This window comes from Natator depressus, chromosome 21 (genome assembly GCF_965152275.1).
Source record: "Natator depressus isolate rNatDep1 chromosome 21, rNatDep2.hap1, whole genome shotgun sequence".
Lineage (NCBI taxonomy): Eukaryota > Metazoa > Chordata > Testudines > Cheloniidae > Natator > Natator depressus.
Genome location: NC_134254.1, coordinates 14,373,168 through 14,388,822, shown reverse-complemented (window position 1 = coordinate 14,388,822; position 15,655 = coordinate 14,373,168). Strand labels below are relative to the sequence as shown.

Below are 15,655 nucleotides of genomic sequence, written 5' to 3'. Positions count from 1 at the left end.
GCTTCTGCCAAGAGGCTAGAGACGCCTCCCTGAAGTAGCAGGACTGAACTGTGAGCTTGCTCGGGGATGATGGTTTGGTTTTCTTTTCCCCTATCTGGGACCAGAAGCAGAGAGAAGCAGTGGTAGGAAGTGTCCCTGGGAGGGTAACTCAGAGGGTCCCTGTGACACTCTCTATCTCAGGGGAACACCCTGCGCCCCCATGTTCATCCTTATAATATGATTGTGTGGTATCCAGTGCAAGGTTTGTCATGTCGGGTGTCTTTGGAAGGCTCACGATGCACTGAGCATTGTTGTTACAGTAATGTTACAGGTTGTAATTTCATGTATATCGTTATGAGGTTGAAAATGTGTTCTCATGGCTTAAAGCAAGCCCAGGCAAAACTCTCCATGCACGCCGACAGCCACGCTTTCAGAGCCAGACAAGAAAGAAATTAAAAGACTGGGATGTCTCACAGCTAACAGAAATTTAAACATAAGAACAGCCAGACTGGGTCAGACAAATGGCCCAATCTAGCCCAGTATCCTATCTTCCGACAATGGCTTGGGCCAGATGCTTTAGAGAGAATGAATGGATCAGGGCAATTTTTTTAGTGATCCAACCGTCGTCCAGTCCCAGCTTCTGGCAGTCAGAGGTTTAGGGATACCCAGAGCATGGGGTTGCATCCCTGCCCATCTTGGCTAATAGCCACTGATGGACCTATCCTCCAAGAACATATCTAATTCTTTTTTTGAACTCACTTATACTTCTGGCCTTCAGGACATCCCCTGGCAACGAGTTCCACAGGTTGACTGTGCATGGTGTGAAGTACTTCCTTCTGTTTGCTTCAAACCTGCTGCCTGTTAATTTCATTGGGTGACCCCCAGTTCTTGTGTTATGTGAAGGGGTAAACAATACTTCCCTATTCACTTTCTCCAAACCATTCATGATTTTATAGACGTCTATCATATCCCACCTTAGTCATCTCTTTTTCAAGATGAACAGTTCTATTCTTATTAATCTGTCCTCATACAGAAGCTGTTCCATACCCCTAATCATTTATGTTGCCCTTTTCTGTACTTTTTCCAATTCTAATACATCTTTTTTGAGATGGGGCGACCAGAATTGCACAATGTGAATTCAAGGTGTGGACATACCCTGGATTTATAGAAGGGCATTTGCTGTCTTATTATCTATCCTTTTGCTAATTGTTCCTAACATTGTTAGCTTTTTTTGACTACTGCTGCAAATTGAGCAGATGTTTTCAGAGAACTATCCACGATGACTCCCAAATCTTTCTTGAGTGGTAACAGCTAATTTAAACTGACGGTGGATTTGCACACTATTCATCTCTTGCAGCCTTCTGGACCTTGTAGGATAGGAGTTGGAACTACAGACAAGGAGCCAGACAGTGATGGTTCAGCACTTCTTTCTAGAGGACCTTCAGATGCAGGGAGACTGGATCAAAGTTTGGAATGGCCCGTTTGCTGATTTAGTGACTTCCTCTCCACAAGGTGATCAGTCTTGGAGATTCTGGAACGTCACTCTGCCCTCAGATGACTTGTTGACCTGAGAGGAGAGGCTTCTCGGCCTTACTCTTGATTTGCCAATTTGCTTGCTCCACCTTGCAGCAATTCCCTCCAAGGTCTTTGCATAAGTCAGGTGCAAGGCTTACCTTCGAGCCACAGAGTTGAGTTCAACTAAGTTTGAATTACATCATCGTTAGCAATTGTCAACCAGTTGAAATCCTGCTTAAGATAGCAATTTTTAAAATATTCAGTATTTGCCATATCTTTGAGGCTATTGGTCTGTGACACCCTCACCTGCAAAAAACTATTTATATAATCCAGATACTTTTGAGGAAACCAACTTGATCTTAGCTGGGTAAAATGTCTTAGAGAAACATGTCACCAGTTCATGGAAAATTCAGTATAAAACCCCTATAAAAATAACTAATGGGAAAAACCCTAAGGATATGTCCACACTGCAGTAAAACACCCGTGGTTGGCTTGGGTCAGCTGACTCAGGCTCACGAGGCTCAGACTATGGGGCTGAAAATTGCAGTGTTGATGTTCGGGCTTGGGTTGGAGCCTGGTCCCTGAGACCCCACGAGGGAGGGGACAACAAAGCCAATGGCTCCAACATTCATTCATCAGCAAAATAAAAATAAATACAGAACTTATTACAGATTTCGTCATCTCCACTGTAAATCTGAACCTGGGAATGGTCTTATTCCTCTTGCAAACAAGGAATTCTAGTAACCTTCCTCTTTTGGAACTGGGCTATGGGTCAGGCAGCTTATCTTCTGAAATCTAAATCTTGATAAAGAAAGGTTAGGACTCATCAAAATGAAACCCACTGACAATATACAATTGTAAGCATTGTGTAAGGTCTGCATGGCCCATGTCGACTTTTCTCCTCTTATTTTCCATCTGTCTTTAAAAGTGGAAAAAGCGTGTGCTGGTCTCAGTGTCACTCCCTGCCCGCAACGATTCCCCCTCAACAATCAAACACCCAGGAGCTGATTCCCACTCTCAGACTCCATGGCCCCACCCCAGTTCTCTTACCTCCCCCAGCCCCAGGATCATCATCCACCATGGAATAGTCCTGACAGACTCCAGCAGTGTCATTCCCTGCATCCCCCCCCACCCCAGGAGTCCCCCATAGCTCCCCCCAGTCCCTCCCCTGGGATTTCCCCCATAGCTCCCCCACCCCAGGAGTCCCCCCATAGCTCCCCCTACCCCATCCCTCCCCCCACCAGGGGTCCCCCATAGCTCCCCCCACCCCAGGAGTCCCCCCATAGCTCCCCCCAGTCCCTCCCCTGGGATTCCCCCATAGCTCTGCCCACCCCATCCCTCCCCCCACCAGGAGTCCCCCCATAGCTCCCCCCACCCCAGGATTCCACCATAGCTCCCCCAGCTCCCCCCACCCCAAGAGTCCCCCATAGCTCCCCCCAGTCCCTCCCCCGGGATTCCCCCATAGCTCCCCCAACCCCCCCCAGGAGTCCCCCATAGCTCCCCCCAGTCCCTCCCCGGGATTCCCCCATAGCTCCCCCCACCCCAGGAGTCCCCCATAGCTCCCCCCCAGTCCCTCCCCCCACCGGGGGCCCCCCATAGCTCCCCCCAGTCCCTCCCCCGGGATTCCCCCATAGCTCCCCCAACCCCCCCCAGGAGTCCCCCATAGCTCCCCCCAGTCCCTCCCCGGGATTCCCCCATAGCTCCCCCCACCCCAGGAGTCCCCCCATAGCTCCCCCTACCCCATCCCTCCCCCCACCAGGGGTCCCCCATAGCTCCCCCCACCCCAGGAGTCCCCCCATAGCTCCCCCCAGTCCCTCCCCGGGATTCCCCCATAGCTCCCCCCACCCCAGGAGTCCCCCATAGCTCCCCCCCCGGGGGTCCCCCATCGCCCCTGTCACGCCCAGGCTCGCCGGGCAGCACGGACCGCGGCGGCCTCCCAGGGGCGGCGCCGCCGGCGGAAGCAGGAAGCGAGGCCGGCTCTGCTGGAGACGCCGGGGCCGTGGAGCGAGGCAGGTAACAAGCCCCCCCTCCCCCCCGGAGAACAATGGGCTCTCCCTACCCCCCCTCCCAGTGAGAGTGGGACATTCCGAACCCCCCCCCCGCCTCCAGGGGGACCACGTGGTCGCCGCCGCTCCACCACGCCCCCTCCACGAAACAGCTGGGACCCTCTGCTCACTGACCGTGGGGAATTCCTCCTGCCCCCAGCGGTGGGGTCCTCACCCCCCAGGGGTGGCAAGGGGGCCTCCTGCCCTGTCCCCCCCCCCAGCAGCGAGATCCCCCCCAGGGGTGGCAATGGGGCCTCCTGCCCTGTCCCCCCTGCCCTGTCCCCCCCCAGCAGTGGCAATGGGGCCTCCTGCCCTGTCCCCCCCCCAGCAGCGAGATTCCCCCAGGGGTGGCAAGGGGGCCTCCTGCCTTGTCCCCCCCAGCAGCGAGATCCCCCCAGGGGTGGCAATGGGGCCTCCTTCCTGTCCCTCCCGCCTTGTCCCTCCCAGCAGTGAGCTCCCCCAGCGGTGGCAAGGGGGCCTCCTGCCCTGTCCCCCCCAAGCAGCGAGATCCCCCCAGGGGTGTCAATGGGGCCTCCTGCCCTGTCCCCCCCCAAGCAGTGCGCTCCCCCCAGCAGTGGCAATGGGGCCTCCTGCCCTGTCCCCCCTGCCATGTCCCCCCCAGCAGTGCGCTCCCCCAGCGGTGGCAAGGGGGTCTCCTGCCCTGTCCCCCCCCCAAGCAGTGAGATGGCTCCTGGCACAGGACCAATGGTGCTGGGCACTGCCCATACAGAGAAAGACACACAATCCCTCCTCCTCTTCTATCACACGCACGCACAAACACAAACACCAGGATCCCCTGGCCCTTTGCCCCTCCATGGATAGTGGAGCAGGAGCCTCCCTTAAGTGGTAGTTACAGAGGGGTCCTCCAGGCCTCCCCTCCCCCAGCTGTGATATGAGGATCCTACTAACCCCTATCCCAATACTGAAATCCTCTGCTTCTGCTCCCCCCAGTGAGGGTGGGGCAGCCCCTCCTCTCTTAGAAGTGACAGTCCCACTCCCAGAGTGGCATCGTCCTGAATGTGCCCTGAATGTGCATTCCAGGACCTGCAACTGGTTTTTCTGGGTGACCTTGGGCAAATCACTTTCCCTCTCTGTACCTCGTTTTCCCTTCTGTAAAATGGGGATAATGATATAAAGTGATAGTGATAGATAAAAACTAGCTATTAGTTTTGGAATGAAAAGCTGAAAATTTCCACGAAACAACGATTCTGGCAAAACGTGTTTTGATAGTGTCAAAACATCAGTTCCTACAGTATCAAGCCATTTCATTGTGATTTGTTTTGTTTAGATGTTTATATTAAAACACTAAATATAATATATGTGCATAATATTAATTATATATAATTATGTTTAATGTTTTATATTATATTAAAAGTCTAAAGGAAATGAATCCAAAGGAAACATTTTGACTTTACCCCATAGAATAATTTCATCCAAGTTGACATGTGCCCACGAAATGTTTCCATTTCAACAAAACTGTATTTTTCGAAGGGAAACTGTCCTATCAAAAAGTTTGCACCAGATGTAGTTATTACTATTGCTGAAGGCTGGGCGCTATGCCAGAGTGGAGGGCGAAGACGGGAAAGAGTTTCGTCTGATTTTGATTCTCTGCTGATTTGTAATGAAGGGACATACGTTGCTTTGTGGGAGACTGGTGCATTTTATGTGGGGAAGTGTGTAATGGGAAATAGGAGGGGAGGAATGTGTGTTTTGGTGGGGGGGGGTTCATTACATCTGTAAGAACAAATGTGCCTATCTGATGCTCTGTTCCAGCTATTTGATATTACTTTTGTTGTAACACGTCCCCAAGAACCTCACTGTCTCTGCTGTGCCCGTGTTGCAAGGTGTCATATATTAATCTAGAGCCTGCCTGGTCTAATTGCGGAAAGCTTCTGGCAGTGCTAATGTGCTGCGTGTATCGATCAGTTCTCTTACAGTTCTGTCAACTGTTCATAGTTCGGTTTTAGCTGTTAATGGGCTTCCCTCTTTAATGGGGATTTGGAAATCCCTCCACTTCAGGAATTCCCTCTTTTACAGATCTCCAGTAAATGCCCAACATGCCTCACCGGACCATTCATCTCTTCCGGAAGGGACTTCGGCTCCATGACAACCCAACTCTGCTGGCCGCACTGGAGTCCTCGGAGGTTGTGTATCCAGTCTACATTCTGGATAGAAAGTTCCTGATGTCTGCAATGAATATGGGAACTCTGCGCTGGCATTTCCTGCTGCAGTCTCTCGAGGATCTGCAGAGGAACCTAACTAAACTGGGCTCTTGCTTACTGGTTATTCAAGGAGAGTATGAGTCGGTTCTTCGAGACCGTGTTAAAAAGTGGAACATTACCCAGGTGACTCTAGATGCTGAGATTGAACCATTTTACAAAGAGATGGAGAGGACCATACAAGCTCTGGGGGGAGAGATGGGATTTGATGTGCTTTCTTTGATGGGCCACACTCTGTATGACATCAGACGGTACGTAACTGCCACAGGGCAACAATCTTTTGTTTATGTTTAGCTTTAACAAATATCGGTGGGAAATGCCTAGTGATTCTGATTCTTGTAGATTCTAATGTTTGAGCTTTTAGAGGGTTGAGCTTCCTGGGGTGAATGTAACATTGTGTGCCCGTCAATAAAGAGCAGAGGAGGGAATGCACATGAATTGGAATTGGGGCTGTGACTTGGTTTGCTAGTTATAATGTAAATGTTTTATTAATATGCACTCTTTGGCTATTGGGTTTAGTTCAATCCTTTATATAATCTACTATTTAAAAAACAAAATCTAAATCGGCAGGGAAGGGTGCAGTTATGGTTTTTTTTACCCATTTCATCTGATTATATCAGTGTTTATTTTCAAGCATGAGGGGTTTTCTAATCAGCTTAACTTTTTGCCCACAAAAGAAATGAAAATGCGAACACCACCAGTCAGATACTGTTTGCGGTTTATTCAAAACTGAATGGCTGCAGACACTAGAGATTCATTACGAATTTTGGAGATCAAATCGTGTTTTGCATTATTAATTAATAAACCCCTGATCCTGTAGACATTTGCGCATGTGAGCAAATCTGTATATGTGAACAGATTTGATGAACATATGCGCCCTGTTGAATTCAAAGGGGTATTTGCATGTATAAACATATTTGTGTGGATAAGCCTTTACAGGATTGGGGCCTCAGTAATTGATTGCTGGACAGAAGTGACAGCAAAGGAGGGTACCATCAGCATTTTAACTTCCCCTGTCTGCATGTTTTGAGGATTGCTAGTAGATAGGTTAATTCAATTGTTTTGGGCTAGAGGATTAAATTTATGATTGCTCGTGGTTGCTATGGAGAGATGGAAATCTCTCATGTTCTGAAACTACATCTTGTTCTCCATGGGGAGAATTCCCTGTGGCAGTAGAGAGGCCCATTTTAGTCACTGGCACTCCATCTGGGTGCTGGGCTCTGCCCCCACAAAGCAAATTGCATGATCGAGGCCTTGAGTGGTCACTATCTTCCATCGTAAGGCTGATTTCTCCTCCACTCCTCTACATACCACATCCCACAAAAAGGGTTGTGTGGCCTTTCATTCTTGCAGGTGTCATCTGTGACCAGGAGAATTCCATTTTCTTTTAAATTTCTTGCTAGTGCAAAGATTTTAAGTGGATTTAAAAATAAAAAACATTTTGGAAACCAACATGGGTAACCAAGTCTTTCCAGTTCTATTCATATTGTGTTTTAAAAATTGTAAAACTTGCAACCCTGCAAGTGGATTGGTCCAAGTGGACCTGGACACTTGCACAGAATTCCGCTGAAGTCAGTGGGGCTTTGCATGAACGCACTGGACTGTGACATCTGTACCGGTAACCTCATTACAGGGATGTTCCATCTCTATGCTGTAGCCAGTTTATTCATCAGCTCTGCCTGCATGACTGACACCTGCCACTTCCATTTTCTACTTGGTTTATATTCATACTACAAGAGCTCTTGTCTTGTCTTGCTCAGGATTTTGGACATGAATGGTGGGACTCCCCCCTTGACATACAAAAGATTTCTTCATATTCTCTCTGTACTCGGGGACCCTGACATGCCTGTACGAAACCTTATAGCTGAGGATTTCCAGTAAGTAATTTTCATACAGCAAAAACAGACAACCCAGTAAAGAGCTCTTTCTCTCTTGTCATCACGAGGGAAGGATTTGGCCAGTTTAAATGACACTATCGCAGGGGTGGGCAAACATTTTGGCCTGAGAGCCACATCGGGTTTTGAAAATTGTATGGAGAGCTGGTTAGGGGAGAGCTGGTTAGGCATGGCCCGCCACCCCCATCCGCCCCCCCTTCTCGCCCCCTGACAGCCCCCCTCCAGGACCCCTGCCCCATTCAAACCCGCCTCCCCCGTTCCCCCCCCAGGACCCCTGCCCCATCCAACCACCCCTTCTCTCTGTCCCCTGACTACTCCTGGAACCCCCGCCCCTGACTGCCCCCCCGCTGTCCCATCCAACCTCCCCGTTTCCTTCCTTACTGCTGCCCCTGGACCCCTGTTCCATCCAACCACCCCTTCTCCCTGTCCCCTGACTGCCCCTGGAACCCCTGCCCCTGACTGACCCCCGCCGCCCCATCCAACCCCCCCCTCCTTCCTGACTGCCCCCCCAGGTCCCCTGCCCCCATTCAACTCCCCTGTTCCCTGCCCTCTGACCGCCCCGACCCCTATCCACCCCCCGACCACCACCCCAAACTCCCCTTCCCTCTATCCAACCCGCCCTGCTCCCTGCCCCCTTACCGCGCCAGGTCAGGCCGGGCTCTGCAGCTGCACTGCCCCAGGAGCTCGCAGCCCCCCCGCCCAGAGCATTGTGCTGGCGGCACAGTGAGCTGAGGCTACAGGGAAGGGGGAACAGCGGGGGAGGGGCTGGGGGTGAGCTTCCTGGGCCAGGGGCTCAGGGGCCGGACACGAGGGTCCCACGGGCCGGATGTGGCCCGCAGGCCATAGTTTGCCCACCTCTGCACTATTAGATGATATATTGCATTATTTGAACATGTAATTAAATAATGGGTTGTATGTATAAAGAATGTGCAGCTGTGGCTAAGAGGGCTAAAATAATAATAATAATAATTAATACTGCATTATTATTTTTATTTATTATTTATTTTATAGCAAGTGTGCCATCCCACAGTGCATTAAGCAGTGACAAACATCCATCGGGTGTTGCTTGGTCTCTCATTCTCTCCCCCAGGGAAAAGCATATGCAGTAGAATGTCTTGTTTAATAGATATTTTTAAGAGACCAAGTTATGGTCCGGGTCCCCATTGTGCTAGGCACTGGGCAAACACAGAACAAAAAGACCGTGATACTTGGATGTGTAAGCAAGGGAATATCGGTGGCATTACCTCTGTATGTGATGTTGGTGAGACCATTATTGGGATACTGTGCCCACTTCTGGTGTCCATACTTTAAAAAGGATGTTGAAATAATTGACGGGGTTCAGGGAAGAGCTACAAGCTTAATTTGAGGTCTGGAAAACCTGCACTGCAGTGAGACGTTAATGAAGCACAAGCTATTTCGTTCATCCAAGAGAAGACAGTGACTTGGTCATGGTCTATAAAGACCTACTTCAGGAAGTGTCTTCTATTAGCAGAACACTCCTTCATCTAGCAGACAGAGGCATGACATGAGTCAATGGCTGGAAGTTGAAGCTAGACATAATCAGATAAATTTTTACAAGTGAAGGTAATTAACCACTGGAACAACTCTATTCTATATAAGTCTTATGTCATGCGTCTCATCATAATATCTCAGCACCATCCCACAGTGCATTAAGCAGTGACAAACATCCATCGGGTGTTGCTTGGTCTCTCATTCTCTCCCCCAGGGAAAAGCATATGCAGTAGAATGTCTTGTTTAATAGATATTTTTAAAAAAAATACATGTTACTGTGTGCTTGTTAGAGAAGGCAAGGTCTCTTGGAGTGGAAGGTGATATGGTTTGTGATGGGCCTTAGTTCCTGGGGGATTTCATTCCACTGTCTCAGTCTGACCTCCAAGGAAGTTCTGTCTCCTGCTCAGACAAGCCTTACCCTTACAGTAGATAGTTCCATTGGACCAGAGGAGTGGATTTGTTGACCACAGTCTACATCCTGGAGCTTTAGGCTCTTTTTGATACTGTGGGCCATGCCATGGAGTGCCTCGAAGATAAGGACTGAGACCTTGAACTGGATTCAACATTCTATGGCAAGCTAGTGTAGGGAACAGAGGATGGGTGTCATATATTCCAGGTAGCCTGTGATGCTAAGGAGACACTTAGCAGTGTTCTGGACTAGTTCTGTTTTTCAAGTGCTGAAGCTCATGCCCAGGTGTGTTGCATTGCTGTAGTCCAACTGAGAAGTGACAAAGTCTTGAATACAAGCCAGGTTATCATCCACCAGGATGGGACGGAGTCTCCTAACCAATCGGACAGTATAGAAAGCATTACTTGTGAGTGCTGCTGTCTGAGAGCCTAGCGTCACCAAGGAGTCCAAGAGTACTCCTGACTGTGAACTGAACTGACCAACTGTGGGTGTGAACGTTCAACCAAATTCTTCAAAATGCTCTGCCCACCAGCATCACCTCTCTCTTGCTCGGGTTCAGCTTCCGCCAGCTACACTTCATCTATGAGCTGATCTCATCCAAGCACTGGGCCATCTTGGTGGTAGTCGTGTGGTCATATGTGGTGAAGGATGGATAGAGCTGCGTGTCACCATCATATTGCTGGCAGCTGAGTCCATGTTTTCTGACCAGTTCACCTAGTGGCTGCATGTCAGTGTGGTAAAGTCCTGGAGAGAGAATTGATATCTGTGGCATTCCACAGGTGAGAGGTCTAATAGTGGAGGTTTAGTTTCCCATCACTTCTTGTTGGGTGCATCCCTCCAGGAAGTACTGAAACCATTTTAGTGTACTGCCCTGTTTCCCTGCCACCTCTCTCAGGTGAGACAGTGGTGCCCAGTGGTTGACAGTGTTGAATGCTGCAGAGAGGTCCAGGAGGATGAAAATGGATGTTTGTCCTTCATCGATTGACATAAGGAGATCATCCATCTGTGCCACTAAAGCAGTTTCAGTCCCCTCTCTGGGCCTGAATCCAAATGCTGCCAGGTCTAGATTATTGGATTCAGTTAGATGAGCTTGTAGTTTGCATTTAGCTAACTTTTCTGTGAGCTTGCTTAGGAATGGGAAGTTTGGCCCTGGGTAGTAGTTGGCACCACCTGATGTAACTAGCATGGGTTTCTTGAGCGTTGGTGGGTCTGTTGTGCGTTTGAAGGAGGAAGGGAATGGCTGACTAAGGGATGTGGTGGAATCTCCATCACCTGGAATCTTTGGCTGTCTCTTTCTAAAAGATACACTGTAGCTAACCCGGAAATCACAGGGTTAATGCAGGAATCACTTGGTGAAAATCTGTGGCCTGGGTTTTGCCAGGGGTTCTACTACATGGTCACAGTGGCCCCTTTGGGATCTAAACTCTATTCATTTAATGCACAAGGGGCCATGATTAAGGTTACATGGGCATTTACTTCATCAGACCTTGCTGATGTAGCAGACGAAAGTACATTGTGTGCATGTGTGTTTTCTCTCATGCACACAGATATTACTGAGGGAAGCTGAGTCAAAGAGATACATTTTTTTATTTTGGTCTGAAAGCAGTGAAGTTAGTGATCCAGAGGGGAGTTGCACCAGGGCAGGAAAGATGGTGTAGTAGATAGAGCATTGGGCTGGAATTTCTCAGCCACAGACTTCCTGTGTAATCACAAGCCAGTCACTTAATCTACCCTGTGCTTGAGCTCCCATCTGTAACATGGCCCTCACAGGGGTGTGGCAAGGATAGAATTGATTGATTATGGTGAGACTCCCACTTAGTCCTGCCATGAGTGCAGGGGACTGGACTAGATGACTTTTCGAGGTCCCTTCCAGTCCTATGATTCTGTGATTACAGTGGTTAGAGCTGTGTGAGTGGATAGATAGACTGACTTATGGGTTCTCTTACACTCTGTTTACTTTTCCTTATTGTTTTAATTCCTGGTTATCTTTTTAAACACATGATGAAAGTTAAAGAGGCTCATGCTTGCTTAGTGCTGTGTTCCTTGAAGGGCTCACATTACACCAGTGCTCCGAGCTCTGCACTGCCTTCCAGTTCCTTTCCAGGTGCCACTGAAACGTGGCTGTGCCCATGTTTCAGGGTGAGTAAAAAGGCCTTTTGTAACCTAACTCTCTTTTTGATGTGGGTGCTGGATGTCTCAGGGCCCCTGACTGACCCTCTTCTTTTCCTTCCTATTTGAAGGGAGACACCCCACCCCGCTGCGCATCCATCATCGCAGGGGGTGGGGCCAGCCCCAGCAGCAGAAATGTGGGGTTGCTCAAGGGGCCACTGCCCTGGGAGACCAGGAGCACCCTTAAGGGCAGGCGCAGAGGGGAACCTCCTGATGGATTAGCAAGGGACAGATGTGGAGGACAGTTGAAAGGAGCGACTTTGCCTCCTGCTCCTGATAAAACCTATTACAGCCTAGGGAGGCCCATCTCCAGAGGTGGGAGAGACAGCAACAGGGTAGGGCAGGAACAGGGGGCTTGGAACCTGTCCTAAGGAGCTACAAGCCTGAGGATGGAGGGGAGGAGGCTCTCCCTCCCCGTCTCCAAGACTAGGAGAAGACAGCTGGGGAAGAGGGGCTGGAAGGAAAGCACCTTGGCCCTCTCTGCCACAAACACAGCAGACTGGGAGTGAAACGGTGTGCCGTGCAAGGGCTGTGCGGCAGGGAGCTCAGCAGGCCAGTTGCTGGACCCAGACCTGAGCGTTGCTCTCCTGTCTCCCTCTGTCTGCATCCTACGGGACTGAGAACTGCCTCTCTGCACTCCCGTCCCAGTGGCAATGATCTGTCCATGTCCCCACCCTTGCCACCACTACAGGTTGGGGTGAGCACATCCCCTGCTCAGACACATCCTATTGCTCACCCTGGCTTTCCCAGATCCAGTGTCACCCCATGGTGGGTCTCCCTGTGTCCTTGTTTGGACTCATTCATCATGGAAGGGTCTGCTCAGAGGTACAGCCATGGGAGGTGAAGGAGGCATGTCCCCCGACTTTTCACTATGCTGCTGCTGTCTCTTTAGTGGCTGCAGGAGTAGCTCATTCCACCTCCTGATCACAACTCCCCGCTAACGTTTTTCAAGGAGGCTGCCGACGGGGACTCCTGACTACATTACACCTCTTGCTCTGCTTATTGCTCTGGTGGCATTGCCCTGTACCATGATTGAAGAGGAGACAGGAGTGATCTCCTTGGCACGCCGGATGGGAAGTGCTCTTCCTCCCTCCTCTTCATCATGGTCTCTCTTTGAAAGAAGCCTCTCTTTTAAATTAGGAGATGTAAGCCTCCTCCTGAGCTGTGCCTGGCTGAAGATTACAGGGTGCCCCTCCCCGAGGATTTGGAAATCCCCCGAGAGAGCCAGTCCCCCTGGAGAGGGGGAGAAACTGAAGGGCTACAGCGACTAGAACAACACTTGAAAAATCAGGTGAGTCTTGCTTTCTCTGTACGCGTTCCTTCTCCTCTTGCTCTGCTGGCTAATAGCTCCAAACTGACCCAGGTGATTATGGCCCTTAGCCCTGCTGCAGATGGCTGGGTCTGAGCCCAGCAGGCGGAGAGGCTGGCCCTTAAGGATCACTCAGCACCAAAGCACCTTGCTTCATCCCAACTCTTGGCTCCTGGAAGGGCTGACATCCATTGGCATAGGTGTCTCCAAGCAAACAACTCACGTCCTCCTGGCATTTCAGAAGCCACCCACCAGGCTAAGTGGAAAAGATGTGTAGTTTGGTACAGTCACACCCAAGTGGAGCCTCTTATAAATTCAGAATACTCCTCTGACAAGACCTGTCAGCTTTTTGGGGGAACCTGAGGTTTGGAGGGCCCATAGAGTAGAAGCAGCCTGGTCTCTGGCCTCACACAGAAGGTTGATGTATTTGGAGAACTAAGTATTCCAGATGGGGCTTCCTGTGCCTTTGGTACTTGACTTAACAATGGCCACTCTACCTCGGATGTCGTTGTTGCCTTTGGATTATAGTGCACAGAGAAGCTTGGGAGGAATGAGCTGGGGCAGCAGCTGGAATGCAGTGTCTTTATCCCGGTCCCTTTTGATGCAGGTCAGTTTAGGAGATGCATTTATAAACCAGGGTGGCATGGCTCTTCATATGCCATGAACTCTAAGCAAGGCTTCATGGGGCCTGCTGCAAGCTAGCCCCGTGTTCCGTGAGAATGACCGCGGGGCTCCGTAATACTGCAGTGTGACAAACAGGAAATTCTGCCGCAGCTTCAGGGAAATTCAAAACTGGAGGTGTTGTTACTGAAAGAAATGAGAAAATATACAGTGCAAGCAACCAGGTCTCCCTTGAGTTATTTATTGTTATATTAAATTCAGCTTATTTCATACCTCCTCCAGACTGTCACTTTAAGGTGCCATGGGATTGTGTGTTGAGAACACATGATTGCATTGCAGCAGTTGTCATGGGGAAAACTGGAGATTGTTGGTAGCTGGGTAGGAGGCAGTAGGGGTTTTTGGTCCTTGAGGAGCCAGCTGGGCTCTTTAGGATGGTAGGAAAAGCTCATTAGCTGGCCATTTTTGCTCAAATAAATCATCAGCAAAATAGTTGATAATGTCATTAATGATCAAAATTAGGTTTCAGAGTTAACACCCAATTAACAAATGGCATAGTTCACCCCTCTCTTAGAGCAATTATCCTAGACTGTGGAATTATTCCACTTATCCCACTGTTCTTGGAAGACATCTCTGCCTTAGTTTGTTTTCAGTTCATATTTTGAAGGTTTGCTTTGCAACTTTAAGGGCCAGGTCACGTATAAATGAAAGTTTAGAGTCTAGAGCACGGTCCGCAGCCAATTCCATAGCCACAAGTATGACGCTTGCCGGGGTACCCCGGGTCGCGAGGCACCTCGCTACCACCTGCCCTTAGCATGAGGACATCTTGTCTGTGCCTGCCGGGGGTCAGCTCTCCAACTCCACTAGCCAGCACAAGCACTCCTCTCTAGGCCTATGCAGGCCCCGCTGTCTCTCTGTACTCTATAGGTTAGCGGTAGGCACACTCCAACCCCCGAGCCCTCTGAGCATCTCCCTGGAGGGTTCAGCCCCCTTTCCATTGAAGACGCACTGTATTCACAGATTCACTGCTCCCAAAGGAACAGTACCCTCCTGCTTACCAAAAATGCCTCAGATCACAGCTCCCCTTAACACACAGCCCTTAGGCAGGTTTACAGTGAGAACAAGCAAAACTATATTTAACCCAAAATGGAGATTTGAGAAGTAGCAAGTAAAAGTATTGGAAACAAATGGTTACATGTAAAATACGATCATAACACATATCCTAGAGCCTAGACTTAAATTAACAAGATGCCTCCTGTCCAACGAAGTTTAGCTCACTCAAAGTCCCTTTGTCGTTTTCCAGCCAGGTTGGCTGTGACCCTCCTTTCATAGGACAGAACACACTGAGAGTTCATCTCCTTGGGGGAAGAGGGAAGCATGTCTCTAAACCCCCAACAACCCATTGTCTTTATTTATAAACAGGATTCCCTCCCCTTCCCACCCCCCCCCAGTTGTTTCTTCCTATGTGCTCCTTTCTTGTTGACTTTACAGTCTCTTGATTAGCATTCAGCTCAGACTGTAGATGGGCCTCCATTGTGTAGCAGAACGTATACAATACACACATGACCTCCCAGAGAGAGATGAGGGTCTCTTTCCTCCTGCCTAACAGAAGCATGTTTATCACCTTCTGGTGACTTGCCTTAACTCATAAAGATGAGCCTGGGAGCTTAAATTCCTAACTGTGCTAGACACTAAAAATCATGGACTCGGTAGAGATACTGGTTTTATGTCTCGTAACAACACTCTGTAACCCACTAGCCCTCCTTTGTCCTATGCCTGCAGAGATGTTAATTTCCCACTATATCTTGAATAGGCTCTTGTAACTTGTGTTAAGTCCTTATGCTTAACAATATGTCCCGCCTTGCAGTTAGCTGTGACACTCAGATTGCCTTTCTAGATCTGAAGAAGAGCTCTGTGGAGCCTGAAAGCTTGTGTCTCTCACCAACAGAAGTTAGTCCAATAAAAGATATTCCCTCAACCACTGT

At 49.5% G+C, this 15,655-nt stretch overlaps 1 protein-coding gene across 2 annotated transcripts in view; it reads left to right on the top strand.

Moving 5' to 3' along the window:
• The first annotated feature begins 3,435 nt into the window (after positions 1-3,435).
• The window catches only part of LOC141975605 (cryptochrome-1-like), a 33,005-nt gene continuing 20,785 nt past the window's right edge, over positions 3,436-15,655 (top strand). Inside the window, exons 1-4 of one of the 2 annotated variants that reach the window (XM_074936116.1) lie at positions 3,436-3,507; positions 5,577-6,009; positions 7,519-7,635; positions 12,884-13,034. In XM_074936116.1, coding sequence (XP_074792217.1) covers positions 5,588-6,009; positions 7,519-7,635; positions 12,884-13,034 — 690 coding nt within the window. In that variant the 5' untranslated portion in view covers positions 3,436-3,507; positions 5,577-5,587. The remainder of the gene's footprint in view (positions 3,508-5,576; positions 6,010-7,518; positions 7,636-12,883; positions 13,035-15,655) is intronic. The other variant, XM_074936117.1, reaches the window with a different exon arrangement.